General features: G+C 45.1%; 1 protein-coding gene across 4 annotated transcripts in view; it reads right to left on the bottom strand.

The window, feature by feature from the left end:
* Positions 1-17,443, bottom strand: part of Nmdar2 (NMDA receptor 2) — a 256,773-nt gene that overhangs the window by 34,653 nt on the left and 204,677 nt on the right. For all 4 annotated transcript variants that reach the window (XM_065427668.1, XM_065427670.1, XM_065427669.2 and 1 more), the window contains 5 exons: positions 13,817-14,067; positions 5,082-5,265; positions 3,915-4,038; positions 2,589-2,690; positions 750-868 (listed from right to left, as the gene is read on the bottom strand). In XM_065427668.1, coding sequence (XP_065283740.1) covers positions 750-868; positions 2,589-2,690; positions 3,915-4,038; positions 5,082-5,265; positions 13,817-14,067 — 780 coding nt within the window. The remainder of the gene's footprint in view (positions 1-749; positions 869-2,588; positions 2,691-3,914; positions 4,039-5,081; positions 5,266-13,816; positions 14,068-17,443) is intronic.

Here is a 17,443-nt window from a genome sequence, read left to right as displayed (position 1 = left end):
TATACAGTGAAAATATTCTAGGATTAGCTGTAGCTCATCAGCGACGCTCATGTCCTGACGCGCATTCTCACCGACACCTTGGACGCAGGCTGCGTTGCTGCTTGTTCTTTGATTGACATTCGGTATCTGGCTGCTCCGCCTCTCGCCACGGTGGACTTTCAGCAGCGTCACAGGAAAACCCGCTGTGCAACTCCACAGAGTTCCCTAGGGAAAATTGCTACAGAGAATTCTGGCGCTGCGAACGTTCCGCTACGATGGTAATGATGGATATCATTACGTGCATTTCTCTCATCTTCATGCTTGTGGCTTCACATTCTCTCGCGACGTTATTTCTCGCGCTTACTCTTCCTAAATTGCTGAGCACTCGTAGTCTGTGAAGTAAAGCGTGACAAATAGTCACCGCACGCGTGCTTCATGATCGAGAGCTGTTGCATTGATAAACGCAGTATTTTTATGAGAACCATCAATTTGCAAGTCCTTAAGTCACCTCAAGACATAAGGGACTGAGTTTAAGGCAAATCTAGGTACGGCCCATCATTCCCATGCTGGCTGGACCATCGTGTTTTCAGCTCTTTTGACACTAGTGCCAGAGTTCCTCATCTAGTAATCTTTTGTAAGAAACTCTATCGTGAAACCTTAGCCTCGGAGATCTGGTGGCGCCTGCTAAAGGACGTACATGCCGCCCGATCTCGTAGGCCGCGGTGAAACTCCCCTTAACAGCTTCGATGTAAAGTATAAAGTCATCTCACCCTTGTAGCATCGCCTCTGGCACGACACGGCACTTGACGGCTCGGCCGCTCTCGCATTCGCCCGTCTCGTTGTCCGGCTGGCCGATGTTCAGGAAAGGCCGCTCCTCCATGAACGTCACCTGTGACGTCAGCGTTGTGCCGAGGACGTGCTCTCTGCCTCAACTTACGGGGACCACTAGCAAATTTAATACTGCCCCGACTATAACAGATTGACCGAGCTACATTTGTTTGCATTATGTTGCAGTTATATGCTGCAAATGCTGCATGCATGACATTGATGAGCACATTCATCGATGTGCGTGATTATAACACATTAATAATAGGCATATTATTATTAGGGGTGCAAAGCAATTCTCATTCTTAATATTTTACTGACGTAATTTATAGCACATCATTACATTTTCTATGTTCATATGTGCAGCGTGGGAACTTAAATTTCTTCCGCATGTAGTTCTATTTTAGTACAAGTTCTCTACTTCTATGATAGACCCAAGCTGAGCTGACTCTAACAGTACCTCATTCAATCAATCAGGGCATAAACTTCTAAGCTATATTGAAACACAAAGCATGGTTCATTTATCAGAAATTTATTTTATGTGATGACATTTTCAGCTTGCTTTTCCCCTTTTTTTCCTTTAAAGAAACGTGCTGGAAACCCACATCCTAGAAAAATTATCTATACGGTAACGTGTAATATCGTAGGGATCCGTTACAATTTTGGTTGCATGGTGCGAATAATGGCAAACCCAACGGCGCCCTGAATAACTTTCTCTGAGCTTGTGTGCGAACAGCTTCCGTTTTATTTCACAAAAGGTGAACTTCTCGAGCGTGACGTCAGGACGTGGAAGGTGATTACGTGGGAGCAAAAAGAGAAAGACCTTTAGTCACTCGATTCAGTTCTCTGCTATGACTAGGAGCCTCGCAGACTGCTGAGCTATATATATATATATATATATATATATATTCGAGTACGTAGTGCAGCTTTGATGTAGCCAGCATGCATCTCGCAATGTAAAGCCATGCTGGTAGAAGATCCCCGTGTCTGTTTCTACTGTAAAATCTCACGATGGTGTGCTCTTTCACATCCCCGCTTTCTGCGTCTTGGCGTGAGGACACATACGCCTCAGGGGAAGTAAAGCCAGGACTGGTGCGCAAGAAATATGATATAGTAAACTGAAAAAAGAAAACTGAAACTGAAACTGAAAATGAAGAGTCAGAAACGTCAGGTGAGTACACATTTAAAGCGTCCTTGAAACTGACGTGCTGCAGAGCTCAATCCGCCATCAACTCAAGCTTAATCGAAAAAAAAGTGACAAGGACATCGGGCTAACCCTACGATTTCACAAATGTGGCGTGACACGCAAAAGGAGATCGGTGAGAGAATAGCTAAGTTAATAATAGCATCTGATTCCTAAATCCCTCTCGGAATAAAAGCTTGAGCAAATAAGGGAGCAAGAGACCAAAAGGGAAAGCTAGGGATTGACCAAGGACGCGCCAATAATAAAAGAAATAAAGAAACCAAATAAAGAAACCACAGCGGTGATGACAAGATGTCTCTAGCTTTTCGTGCTTATGTAATTTCTAAACTAGACCTCATTCATAACGAAGAAACTCAAACTGTTCAGGGCATGATGAGCAGAAGAATTCTGACGCAGAGTTTCAGTTCCTGAACCAATTATATTTTTTCAGTGACAGCTTGTTCAGGGTGCCTTGCACCTCATGTCAACTTATTTGTGGCTATGTCGCAAAGCATCGCCTCATGAAACGAGTCCGTTAGAGCTTTCCCACTCACCATCTTCGTCCGCCATATTCTCGAAGAGGTTGCGAAACGAGACGTACCTTTAGATTGAATTTCTCCGGGACTCCTTTTGGCGGAACCAGTTCTTCTCCGGGCCAGACGATGTCCTTGATATCGATGCCCTTTTGCGTCCAGCCTCCGATCTGTAGACGTTGGAAACTCGCTTAGACCTCAGAACAATGAACCGCGCAACAAAGACCCTGCCGATCGCAATTCTGTCTTATACCCTATTGAACATTGCCCGACGCATGTGATTAACTACATCTTTAACAATGCGCGCATTTTACTCCCGACATGCATTGTAATAGATCCGAAGTTCTCACAGGCGTACGAATTACGCGCAATGTGGTTGAAGTTTTGGAGCGCTTGTGATCGACTCCGCACGGCTATAAGGGCCTCCCTAAACTAATGTGTGCGTACCGCCGCGAGTGAGCCATTTCTCTCTCCCCTTCGCTACTATCCCCACTGGCGATCTCTCCTCTCTTGTCGCTGCTACAGCCACCCCACCTGTCTCTCCCTTCCCCGTTGTGCAGTGCGGATGTGTCCTCTGTTGAGAGACAATTACCGTGCTGCACTTAGCCCCACCTTTCAACCCCCCAATCATGAACCTCACTCTCTCTCTCTCCTCCAAGCCGGGTACTTCTCTAATAGAGACGTGAACAATGCGTCCATGCTGAAAGTCACGTTGGGGCTATTTACTAGTTTCAGAACACCACCAGCTTTCTGTTGCCACCACTCCGTGCTTATCGGCTACCCACTATTGCAGTCCCACACATCGAGGTGAAATAAGGTAGTCACATACGGCAGGCAAGCGAGACTACGAAGACGAGTGGACGCGTATTTGCATGACAAAGCCGTGTTACCAGAACAATCGGAACTGTTGTTTCTTGTGTATGGACCAATTCGCAGTTCTTGCCCTGGTAACGTCACATGCATGGATGACTCTGCTGAGCACGCTATTGTTGTCGTTTTTTCTTTTTCGCAATTTGAAAAGCGGTTTAGGGGCACTATAAAGGTCCTATTCATGTAACAAGGCAATCATATTGAATGCTACATGGATTTAAGTTGTTCTGGTACAACTTTAATTGTGCTCATTGAAATTAATTTTATGAAAACGACAGCATAAGAAAGGACACGGTCTAGATGGCTCAGATACAGACCCTTGTGTCATTAGGACGACGGGTGGAATTGGAGGCAGCGTATGTTTTATGTAAAGTCTTAGTTAGTTCCGTTTATTTCCTCAATTGAGCACACCACAATCAACTAGCCAATACCACCGCTTTAGTTCATGGGAACTATTTGAGCACACTCAGTGCCTGCCTACACAGACACTTTACATTGTTCGGATCAACTGAAGCAGTACTCACTCTGTCCCAGTATCCTTCCTTGTTAAGGTTGAGGATGTCCAACTCGACGTATTTGAGCGTGCCATCGGGAAGGAACTCGATGTTGGGACTGCCCTTGGTTTCGATGGACACGTTACGGAGGTAACTGCAACACGTACGCCATTCTTCATTTTGTTATATAAAATTTAATGGTAATAAGTAATGTACAGATAAGAGACGCTGCAAATATTTATGCATATTCCTTTCTAAAAGTCTCAATCTAAATCAGAAATGACGTCTCTCCTGTCCCTGTTGAAAGGCTTCCCTAGAGCGGTCGACACTTCAAATTTCTCTGAACAGTTCTACCGTCCAACTACAGAGTTACCAAGCGAGCAAGCAAAACCTACAGAAACCCTAGCACATGGTCGGATGTCAAATTGAATCAAGCATACAGTGGATAAAAAATTTTGGCGAAAGGCTACACCCGTGTACAGAAATCATTTCTTAAACACGCATGCATACCTTGACGCTGGTAGAGGACAAATGCTTACAGCCCTTGTCGTTTGTTTCTTTCTGCTGTGTCTTGCTGTTACCGTAGTAGGATAATATAATTGCCAACTAACCTAAGCTATCTCGCTTCCAACCAGATCAAAGTCTGAAAGGAATCAGCCGAGGTTCCTTCGAAAGGAACATGTTCAAAAATGCTCCCTAGTCACTCAAAGATAATGGGAAATCAAAATCAAACATGCAAGCATGATCGACACTTACATGTCTTCTTACGGGCACACCGAAGAGAAGCATGCTTTCGGAGGAAGCCTTCAACGCAATCAATTTTCAGACTTCTCGGTTCAAATGTTCAAATATATTACTATGCTATCAATTAAAAAAGTCAAACTAAGCGGACTAGAAGGGATAGCCAGACCATGTGGTGCGGTCATTTGTCATACTGCCCCCCCCCCCCACTTTCTGACGACAATGAATAATTCATAGTTAGCGCTCGTCCTGTCTGCTCCTTTCTGTGTCCGTGTTTAACTTCGCTTTAGAAGCCAAATTCATGTTACCGTACCAACTCGCCCAACTGCCTATCCTTTTGAATAATAAAATCGCAATACTTTGGACGTGCCTGGCTCTCGCTTATCCAGGCGTCCCTGCACGTTCGCGTCCTTAGTCTGGCAGACGAAGCGCGGAGCGCGAGCATCGTTCACTGACCGGAAGAAGTTGTCCCCCTGCGCCCAGTGGGCTCTTCCGGCTTCGTAGCAGCGTAGGCCCGGAGCGAGCGTCACGTTGGCGTTGGCCGGCTCGTTCACGAACAGCTCGAGGCCGTGTCCCAGAACGAGCACGGCGCGTTCTATCTCGTCGTGCAGCTTGGCTAACGAAGTGTTGTAGTGAATGCCTGCGCAAGCAAACAGAGAGGGAGAGAGGCGTCATCAGTTCTCCACAGATCCGGAGATTCCGTTCATCAGAAGGGCAGCGGATTGGGCGAGTTGGTGTTCCATAGTAACAATAAAATTCAAATAGCGCTAGACGACAGGAACAGAAAGAGGAGGAGACAAACACGACGCTGTTTGAATTTTATTGTTACCATGGAACACCCACTGCCCAATCCGCTGCCCTTCTGCAGTTCATTTCTTGTACATGGGCTTCTTTTATGTGTCAAAATAAGACATCAGCGCCGTGTTTGCCTCCTCCTCTTTCTGGTCCTGTCGTCTAGAGCTGTTTGAATTTTATTGATTCCGTTCATGTCCTGCGTCATAAGAAGTATGTGTGCGTGTGTCTGTGGGGCGCGGGGGGTGGGGTGTTCGTGTGGTGCCTTCATGTCCCTACTGTGTAGTGCAGAAAACAATGCTAAAGGACTGGAAAAGAGAGGCGCAATCGGCGCGTGAACTGGGCGCTCTGTGGCTCCTCGCTGTATTATGGCTCTTGGTGGCACTGCTATTCATTCGCTCCCTCTTTTAGCACTGTTCCGGTTAACGCGATCCTTAAAGAACTGCAAAGTTCGCTGACAGGTGATCGTTCATCTGGTAATGCCTCTCTCTTTTCTCGGTGGTGTATCAACAGTACTCATGCTTTAAAATAGGAACTAACTTGTTCGGGTTCAAATAACGGTGTCGCCCTGCATGGCCCTCTGACGTCAGGAAAAGTGCATTTCCTGGCAATCAGAAGGAATTACATCTACAGTTAGACCGATTCACACCTTTTTCCGCTTTTAAAGGCGTAAATTATTTGGCAGTGTGGCAGCATCCCGATGGGGAAGGAGCGTAAAAACGCTCGATAACCATGCATGCATTGGGTGTACGTTAAAGCAATCCAAGTGGCCCGAATTGATCCGGAGTACACCACCACTGCATGCCTCATAATCATATCACCGTTTCGACATGTAGATTCGTATTCTGTAATTGTTCTTTTTGTTTAATGTTACCATTAACGGAGGCATGTTACGTAATAAAAACTGCAAAAACAAAATACCAGTGGTGATACCGCTCTTCAAGTTACTGCGCTAACTTTTCGTGGGGTCACGAATTCCTATAAGGTCTCTTCTTCGGTTGAGTTAATTGTTTACTACAAAGAAACATTGCATTGCATTGTAGGTTAGCCAAGTTGAAAAGCCGAAGGAACCACAGAGAACATCCTCCGCACCAGAACAGCCCAGACAGGAAATGAAAAGAGACATCGAAATTTACTACAACACACTGACATACCGCAGTGCTGTCCAGCCACAAAATTCAAGGAATTGTCGTTAAGCACTCATATTAGTACTAATTAACTTTGTAGCGCCAGAGTAATGATAGCGCGGTTTTTCAAGAGCGTATTACCAAGCCATCTGCACAAAGTCACGGTTTTCATTTGCAGCCTATTAAAGCAGAAGCAAGACAATGTTAGATTTCACCAAACTGTAGTTCCCGGTTATGCAACCTCCTGACGTACAGGCGCCATTTCTTTGGCAGCGTTGACCATCTCCCGCGTTTACACTAACCACAACTCTCGTCCCTCGAGGCCCGCTCTCACATTACTTCTATACTCGCGGACAACTCTGTGGCAATGAAGGGAAAGCTACAGAGGCAAAGCGTGCACAAGTGAGAGCGCATCTGAAAAGAATCCCGTGCTTTCATCCACGTCAACTTTAGCTGGGAAAGAGAAAACTTAGCAACCTTATGAGCAGCAGTTAAATAAGATAAAACGCACCCCTGAATGTAACAGTTTATTTATTTTGCGACATTTCCCTCGCGCGTCTGGGCAAACGCGAAACCGTCGCGCATGGAGCTGCGTCGATTCAGCGTCCGTTCCTAGCAACCAAAAGCACTGAAACGCTGGCGGACTACATGGCGCTGTAACACATGTGCAGCAACCACGCGTCCGTAGCTTTCCGTTCATTGCCACGCAAGGTTGCCCGCGAGTATAGGCTTAGTGCCTTCGCTGACTACGGTGTTCTTCGACGAACCCTTCAGCCATTCGCATTTTCCTACACTATTGTCATCAAATCACCAGAAAGAGAGTTGTAAAAAAATGGCGCTTTCGTGCACTTCAATTGGCGCGCGCTGTAGAGATAATCTTGCGTGCTCGCTGCTTTCTTATTAACGGGAGCATCTTTCGCTGGCTCTTCAAACCGTTATCGCGGTTAGTGGTTGGCGGTCGGACTTTCGGCAATTTGAATGCCGGAACAAGGTCACCGACAAATAAAGTTGAGGACACTCGAGCAACCGGGTCGCTTTCGTTGCCACATGAAATATGGCTCTGAGACGTACAGTCAACCGCAAAAGTTTGCGGGATGCGGTTTCCCCTTCAAATGCCGATTCCTGTACTGTTCAGCCATGACACTTCGTATTTAATGGATCACTGTGTAGGTGGCGAAGGCCACTACATGCTGGAACATTTAATTCGAGGCCGTGTGACGACGCTTCGCGAGAATTCAGCTTTTTGGCAGATCCTCCGTCTCGTAAATTATTGCGGTTAACTGTACATTTATGAGCAAAAGTAACAGACACCTGCCAGTGTGTGCCGAAAAGCATGCCAGTGCCATCTGGTATGCTTTATAAATTATGGGGTTTTACGTACCCGAACCACTTTCTGATTATTAGGCATGCCGTAATGGAGGACTCCGGATATTTCGGCCACCTGGGGTTCTTTACCGTGCACCTAAATATAAGTACATGGGTGTTTTCGCATTTCGCCCCCATCGAAATGCGGCCACCCTGGCCGGGATTTGATCCCGCGACCTTGTGCTCAGCAGCCCAACACCATAGCCACTGAGCAACCACGGCGGGTACCTGGTATGCTTTCCTGGCATGCAAGCGCTACCTGGCTCAAGATCGTGAGACGTCGATTGTGACGCCATACGCATGTGGGAATGGCATCTCAACGAATAATACGGGAACGCCCATGCACCTTGAGCTGGAATTGACGTCACGCCAGCTCGAGTGGCGTGGCGCCAGGTGGTGCTGGCAAGCTTTTCGACACGCACACGCAGGGGCTCCGCTACTTTTGCTCACGATTGTACGTGCTATCGACCTATACTAATACTGCAGATACTCTGCTTAACAGCTCTCTTTTCTGCGGAATTGCGCGAAGAAACAACAAACGCTACCTAACCATCCTCGCTGTAACAGTAAACAGCATCAAGCGCAACATTTCCTTTAAAAACTGAATCGCTTTCTTGAAGCATTTGGCTATTCGCTTACATTAAACATCATCGTCGATGGTTTCTGCAAAACTTATTTCTCCTATTACCATTCTTCCCGGGGTTGTAAGTGTTTTTAAGCTATCAGTCAGCGCAAGACACGATTACGGTATTTCTTGAGTGTTGTTGCCTATTCTTGCAGCAAACGAAACTTGTTTAATGAGATTGCGAGTGCGAATGGGTAGCGTTGTACTTCGCTCATGGAATGAAAGGCGTCGCTTGAGGGTCACCTAATATGTGCACATTTCCTTTCCGCCACCCCATGCAGTTCGTGTGGCATTGGTGTAAATGTGGCCCGAATACTCATACTATGTTTCATGCATCCGGCGCAACGCTGTGGAGGCTAGAGAGACTTTTTTTTTATATGCAGCCGCTGCCTGTGCCCCAGCAAATCACTCGCTGGTCTTTCCCGCAGATAGGTAAAATCACTTTTTAGATTGAGTAATAAGTACAAAAATTTATCCTTACGAAAGAACAAACCTTGCGTTTATACGGTTGCTACGGTTATACGGTTACTTCGTTGTTATCGATCAATTTCCTTTTCAATGAGTCTCCTTTCTTTTCGATTGTTCTTTCTTTTTTTTCCCAGCTCATCATGGCCGCCTCAAGCGTATACTCGCAGGGTTCGCACAAGCAAACACTGCTGGTCCGGAACCCAGCATAGACGAAACGCGCGGAGTGATACATCTTGCAGGACGAACTTCTTGATCAGTTTCAACGGAGTTGCACCCTAAAAGCACGAAACACCCGCCGTGGTGGATTCGTGGCTTTGGCGCATGCGCTGCTAAGCACGAGGTCGCGGGAGCGAATCCCGAACTTGGCGGCTACATTTCGATGGGGGGCGATGTGCAATAAACGCCCGTGTACTGTGCAGTCATAGTTGCAGAACCCAAGATGGTCAAAATTAATCCGAACTAAGCCTAATGCGTGTCTCATAATCAGTTCGTACTTTTGGCACGTAAAACCACAGAATGTAATTCTTCCTTTTTCTATTTGCGCATTGTCAGATGTACGTGACCACCAAGGATTACCTTAGAACGTACAGAGCTCAGTAACGTAAAATAAAGTGCAAGTGCCATGCTCCGAAGCATAACGTAACAGCTGGCGCCGCTCCAGTCAATATCAGAGACACGCGAGTACATCAGGTTTGGCTACAGGCTGCAAGGATGATCGCCTCACTACGACAATTTCGTTATTGTGTTTTCAATATTTTACTTCTGTGTTTCTGTGTTTTTTTAAAGCGAAAGAAATAAAATGAAAAATGTCGAAGCCAAGTGGTTGCAGTAGTGCAAACATACTCGCTGCCTGCTGGCCAACCCGATGTACGCGCTTGCCGCTGATAATGACTGGCCAAACGGGCGAACTCTGTGCAGTGAAGTTGTGATGAGTGAGACGGCACGTCCTAAAGCGAAGAGAAAGCATTAATCGCTGCCCAATTCATCTTGTGGTGATCACTGGCCGGCTCCGCGCACTATACCTTCAGCTGTGCTTCGGGCATGCGGTCGTGCGTTCCTTGTTAAAATACCAACGCTATGTGCAGAGATACATGTGTGAATACCTGACGGAGTTGGCTCCTGTGCTCGGATGCTTATATATATATATATATATATATATATATATATATATATATATATATATATATATATATATATATATATATATATATATATTGGGCAAAAGACGACTGCCCTCCCCACCGTCGTAGTAGTGCAAGTTTCGCTTAGCTCTCCGGCCACAAGTTTGCCCGAATAGGAAGCTAGACTCTTCATGAGGGTTCTTTTTTTTTCGGTGGTGCTTGCTTCTTCACTGTCATCACAAAATGATAGTGTGATGTAATAGGAATTCCAGATCAAGCTTCAGAACAGGTATTCGGCTTTAACTAAGGAAGAGGACCTTAGTGTTGAAGCAATGAACGAAAATCTTGTGGACATCATTAAGGAGTGTGCAATGGAAGTCGGTGGTAACTCCGTTAGGCAGGATACCAGTAAACTATCGCAGGAGACGAAAGATCTGATCAAGAAACGCCAATGTATCAAAGCCTCTAACCCTACAGCTAGAATAGAACTGGCAGAACTTTCGATGTTAATCAACAAGCGTAAGACAGCTGACATAAGAAAGTATAATATGGATAGAATTGAACATGCTCTCAGGAACGGAGGAAGCCTAAAAACAGTGAAGAAGAAACTAGGAATTGGCAAGAATCAGATGTATGCGTTAAGAGACAAAGCCGGCAATATCATTACTAATATGGATGAGATAGTACAAGTGGCTGAGGAGTTCTATAGAGATTTATACAGTACCAGTGCCACCCACGACGATAATGGAAGAGAAAATAGTCTACAGGAATTCGAAATCCCACAGGTAACGCCGGAAGAAGTAAAGAAAGCCTTGGGAGATATGCAAAGGGGGAAGGCAGCTGGGGAGGATCAGGTAACAGCAGATTTATTGAAAGATGGTGGGCAGATTGTTCTAGAGAAACTGGCCACCCTGTATACGCAATGCCTCATAACGTCGAGCGTACCGGAATCTTGGAAAAACGCTAACATAATCCTAATCCATAAGAAAGGGGACGCCAAAGACTTGAAAAATTATAGACCGATCAGCTTATTGTCCGTTGCCTACAAACTATTTACTAAGGTAATCGCAAATAGAATCAGGAACACCTTAGACTTCTGTCAAGCAAAGGACCAGGCAGGATTCCGTAAAGGCTACTCAACAATAGATCATATTCACACTATTAATCAGGTGATAGAGAAATGTGCGGAATATAACCAAGCCTTATATATAGCTTTCATTGATTACGAGAAAGCATTTGATTCTGTCGAAACATCAGCAGTCATGGAGGCATTACGGAATCAGGGTGTAGACGAGCCATATGTAAAAATACTGAAAAATATCTATAGCGGCTCCACAGCCACCGTAGTCCTCCATAAAGAAAGCAACAAAATCCCAATAAAGAAAGGCGTCAGGCAGGGAGATACGATCTCTCCAATGCTTTTCACAGCGTGTTTACAGGAGGTATTCAGAGACCTGGATTGGGAAGAAACGGGGATAAAAGTTAATGGAGAATACCTTAGTAACTTGCGATTCGCTGATGATATTGCCTTGCTTAGTAACTCAGGGGACCAACTGCAATGCATGCTCACTGACCTGGAGAGGCAAAGCAGAAGAGTGGGTCTAAAAATTAATCTGCAGAAAACTAAAGTAATGTTTAACAGTCTCGGAAGAAAACAGCAGTTTACAATAGGCAGCGAAGCACTGGAAGTCGTAAGGGAATACATCTACATAGGGCAGGTAGTGACTGCGGATCCAGATCATGAGACGGAAATAATCAGAAGAATAAGAATGGGCTGGGGTGCATTGGGCAGGCATTCTCAGATCATGAACAGCAGGTTGCCATTATCCCTCAAGAGAAAAGTGTATAATAGCTGTGTCTTACCAGTACTCACTTTCGGGGCAGAAACCTGGAGGCTTAGGAAAAGGGTTCTACTCAAATTGAGGACGACGCAACGAGCTATGGAAAGAAGAATGATAGGTGTAACGTTAAGTGATACGAAAAGAGCAGACTGGGTGAGGGAACAAACGCGAGTTAATGACATCTTAGTTGAAATCAAGAAAAAGAAATGGGCATGGGCAGGACATATAATGAGGAGGGAAGATAACCGATGGTCATTAAGGGTTACGGACTGGATTCCAAGGGAAGGGAAGCGTAGCAGGGGACGGCAGAAAGTTAGGTGGGCGGATGAGATTAAGAAATTTGCAGGGACGGGATGGCCACAATTAGTACATGACGGGGGTTGTTGGAGAAATATGGGAGAGGCCTTTGCCCTGCAGTGGGCGTAACCAGGCTGATGATGATGATGATGATGATGATGATGATGTCATAGGAAGACCGATAGCCGCATCCGCAGATCCAGCTTCCTGCTGTCCGAATGCATCGTCGAACCTTCCCCACTCCCTCATTCCCTTTCTTTCTTTTATCTATCTTTTCTTTTAGAAGGGGCTAGGTGGCCTACAGTGAAATGATGATGAGTGAGACAACACGTTCTAAAGCGATGTGAAAGCTATAATCGCTGCCCATATCAAGGGCATAGGGATAAATTTAGGGCCTGCTTCAGACCAGCAGTCAATCTAGCGTGTTAGGCTGAATGTTTTGTTCTTTACTTCTTGCGATGCTTTTGCGCGTCTGCAAAACGTCCGGCGATAAAATAAAAGAAAGCTTCGCTTCGAAAAACGATCTAATTAAATCTACGCTGCCGACCACTGGTGCTCGATTCAATTAGATTATAACTTTCGCTCGTAAACGGATCACGGATGACGGTCTGACGATTCAGTTAACTATAGTTAGGCTGGGAACGATGGTATATTCAGTATCGAAATCAATAAGGAAACAATTTTTAAGCAGCTTCCATTTATTTTTTTGATGGAAGATGGTACCTCTGCAACGCCGTAAGCCAGTCAGAATAAGCGTTTAAGTAACTACTGCTTCTTTTTTTCAATATTTGATAAGTGTTGCATCATCTCAACTTAGTTACCGGTTTTGCTGCGTGTTTATCATGCCTTCCCACTGCTATTTCATCCGTCTATATATGCGCACATATTCTCCTTGTATATTCTCTGTCGCATCAACATGTCTTGATGCATCTCATCTGGCACTGCAGGTCATTTAAATAAATTAATAAATATGAGATTTAAGAACGTCAACAGGCAAGTTCCAGTGAACCAATACTTGGCAGGAGTTCTCGACGTACCATGTTTATCATATTTCCGCACTACCTGGTGCGTTTCTTATCAACAGTCATGTATGATGATACTCGCGTAGAGGTCAACAGATACGCTACCGAAGGTATCAAGAAGTCAACAGAAGTTGTACAACAATTTGAGTTTTGCATTTCGAGATGCCGCAAGTTCTACACGGTGCGAACACACGAGGATAAAAATACTGCTTAGCATACCGCACCAGCGCTGTCCAGTGGCTAAGCATTTTTCGTCCTCGGGAGGTATTTTGTAATAGGCCATCTAGAGGCCGTGTCGTCTGCTGCTGAGGTGCTTATTGGCTGTGGTGCCTCGCGGCTAGGGACGCGCAGACCAGCTTAGCCAATCAGAACTTCAACAGCGGACGAAACGAACGTGTCCACTAGATGTACCCTTACAGAATACCTTTCCTTGGTCTATTGGCGCGCTGTAAAACTTGCCCAACCGTCGCACCAACTTGCGCAACCGGCCAGAAGTATACTCTTGAGATATGCCTCTTCGTTCGCGTACTAACCGAGCAGACCTGCTGGGTACTCGGGCGGCGCGATTCCCGGGTGGGCCCCGATGACGGACTGGGTGACGATCCAGACGTAGTTCTTGCCGGTCATCCCCAGCTGCGAGGCGGCGGCGAACAGCTCGCGCGAGTCGTCCTTGCTGGCGAAGAGCAGGATCACGCGGGCCTCGCCCGCCGCGATGGGTTCCAGCTGGCGGCGGAAATCCTGGCGGGTCAGGCCGCGAATGGTGCGAATCTCCAGCACCGAGTATCTGCGCGTGGATTGTGGCGGAACGGGAAAACAGGACGGGCTTTACCTAAATGAAGGCTGTCGGTGTGCAAATATGTCTACATCGGGCCAACTACGCTTTCTTTACTTAAATAGATTTTAAAAAAAGAACGTGGAAATGTTCTCGTTAGAAACGAGCGCAGAATCAATTTGAATGAGGTTTCTGGAATTTATTACAAAAATCTAGATGCCACTTTCAAGAGAAATTTCGATTTAGCACTTCAATTTTTTTTTTCGAAATTTCCGAAGGTGGGTCAGTTTTCTTTCTTTCTGTGGCCCAAACAATGAAACGTTCCTTTCCTTCGAGCGCTTCCTAACCTTACGTGAGGCCTCCTTACAGCGAAGGACCGATGGAGGAAGCAAGCATACTCTGAAAGCTCCATTCACCCGTCCTCACGTAAGGAGCGGTTGCCGCCATGCCTGGGTTCGAGATTATCTCTTCAAAGCTTTAGGCGAACACCATAACACCACTATTCAATAAAAAAGGTTGTATCGTCGCACAATCTTTAAGTTGATGAGCTAATATAGAGAAGCATGGACGCTTTTTTCTAGTTTTGTTTACTAAAGTTCAAAAAAAGTTGCGCATTACAGTGCAAAACTTGAAGTGCTCCAGCAACGCTGGCACGCCGGCGTCTTGCAACGCCTAGCAACGCCTAGCAATGCTTTCATGCCGCACGCGTGACTGAAACGAACATGCCTGGCAAGACGTACTGTGCTCGCGCTTCTCCGCAGGTGGGCGACAGTGCGCATGCGCAAGCGAATGCCACGTGGTTAAGCAGTGAGGTGAAGCGCTCGTTCAGGGCCAGGAGCGGCGTAAGGACGCATGAAGGTAGCTTTGGAGTTACCTTATGCTGAGGAAGCACCAAGGAAGCCTTCACCGAGGGCCCCTCAGTAAGGAAGCTTTCGGAGTGACATAAGGTAGCCTCAGCGCAATGAAGGCTTCCTTAGTGAGGTAAGGAAGATTTCATTGTTAGGCCCCTTATGCTGAGGAAGTACCAAGGGAAGCCTTCACCGAGAGCGCCTCAGTAAGGAAGCTTTCGGAGTGACATAAGGTAGCCTCACTGCAATGGAGGCTTCCTTACTGAGGTAAGGAAGATTTCATTGTCTGGCCCTTTGTTTCTTTCTTTCTTTTCGAATAGCAGTGTTTTCAAATCGACAACTCTGCCCCAAAAATATACTTCGCTGTTTTGTAAATTGGATTTCTTAGAGCACCTAAAGTCCACAAATGCTATACATTTATAAGCTTGCAGCTTACCTAAATTTGTTACATGGCTTTGAAAGTTTTTTTTTTTTTTGCAGTAGTCCTACTCACAGATTGGCGATATAATTCGGTGCGAGTACAATACCTCAATTTCGGCCAATTTACGTGTCTCAAGAGATGCACCTCACAGAACTGTGCGTCTATCTTCATAACATAAGTTACGGACTTACGGAGTTAGGGAGCATACTGATCCTTTAGTTTATTCACATTTTTCCTCTCTTTAAGACTTATTCTTAAATAATTGATGACCTAAATGAAGAATCTACAACCCACCGTCGGCAGATTTTGACATTTGCCTTTAAGTTCAAAAAGTCTAGTTAGGTTTGGCGCAATGCCACATCTAGTATCCTACACGAAAACTCCCAGACTTCAACCTTAGCAAGGTTTGAGGAATTCCTTGCTTAGAAAAGCGATCTCTGCGTTCCCATCCATGTATGTAGGAGCTCTTGGTGCACAGAATATAATTAAAGCCTTTAAAGCAGTACCAATGGGATGTTCAAACAAGTACTCACATGACGGCCCAACCTATCTAAACCAGACACAAATGATAGTAGAGGTAAACAAAGTGTCGACGATAGAAAAGACATACATGGGGGAAGAAATAAACGGATGATCAATTGTTGGGTATATCTCTCTATTCTGCTTCTTGTCTCTTTTTCATGTTCATTATTCCCTCCCTTCGTATCTTAATTCGTATCGTATTTCATGGGCAATACGTTGACTTGTTTTTTAACGTTGACACTTCGTTGACCATTTCTTTCTTTCTTTCTTTCTTTCTTTCTTTCTTTCTTTCTTTCTTTCTTTCTTTCTTTCTTTCTTTCTTTCTGTCTTTCTTTCTTTCTTTCTTTCTTTCTTTCTTTCTTTCTTTCTTTCTTTCTTTGACCACGAAGCCAGGTGAATCGATCCTGGATACAGGGCAATCTGTGGTGCATTGTGATCAACGTTCGACTACGTTGGAGATAATTCTACATGTATCTATAACTTTGCTTAATCTGCGCCTTGTTCTCGCTCCTGGTCCAGTTGAGAACAACATTTTAATGCGTTTGAGACTAGCTACGACGCACTGGGGGAGGCGCAAAAGGTCGCTTTCTTTAAGTGGTTACAAGATTCACAGATACGCCAAACCCGTGTGAAGTCAGCAAAGAGGAGGTTGTCTTAAAACAGTGCTGGAGAGCTTGAGAAAGCCATAATTTATTATATTACTTGTTTTTATGAACCAGCATCGGTTATGGTAGCAGCAGCTGGATGCGTCATGATGTCACAAAAAATTGGATCACTCCGTTACTGCGATCACTGCCGCTGCCGCACGCGAGCCTGAGACACAAAAAAGTTTATTTTTTGCTGAGCAATACTATCATACTTGGCATTACTGCGACACAACGTCAACGAATTTTGCCCGTGTGTAATTACGGTCATGTTTGTATTGTGCTTAGTGTTACACCAACGGAAGAACTAATGTACGAACATACAGGGACTAAACGTGGACGTATGTATTGCGCCACGGACGTCCACGTTCTTTTTTTTCCTTTTATGTTCGTCAATTAGTTCTTCCGTTAGTGTAACACTAGGCGCAATACAAACATGTACGTCCATCAACTAGCCCCGTTCGTTGCTTTACTAAATGTAATTACGTCATGATAATATATATGGTGCCCGGACGACCCCCTGTGTATCGAAATAAAAATATATTTAGTACCAAATAAAATGTCCAACAACCGTTTCACGCCATTCGTACTTTATGTCATCTTTATGACAAATTACGAGAAGCTTCTTGTAGAGCTTCGACAACTTCGCAAATATATATAAGTACTCCTGTAAAGTGCCACAGAAACGAAATGCTAAAATAAATGTATAGTATTAAAATATTCTTTCAATATTATAACTCCGCCCTTTTCTCGATAATAGGTCCAGTTTTAGAACAGGAAATGACGGTCAAACGTTAACTTCTCCTATAATTTCGCACCAGAACCCCGGAGCCTATACGCCAGTGCGACGTCACAAATTTTGAGCTATTCTTTTTCGTGTTTTGGCCGCTATGACTCAGTAAAGGCTTTTGAAGCTCCCAAGTTTAGCTTTGGATTCTTTTATAATACAATGT

The sequence above is a fragment of the Dermacentor albipictus genome, chromosome 8 (genome assembly GCF_038994185.2).
Source record: "Dermacentor albipictus isolate Rhodes 1998 colony chromosome 8, USDA_Dalb.pri_finalv2, whole genome shotgun sequence".
In the NCBI taxonomy this organism is placed as follows: domain Eukaryota; kingdom Metazoa; phylum Arthropoda; class Arachnida; order Ixodida; family Ixodidae; genus Dermacentor; species Dermacentor albipictus.
The sequence above is the reverse complement of the archived record's forward strand: the minus strand, read 5'-3'. Positions and strand labels throughout refer to the sequence as shown.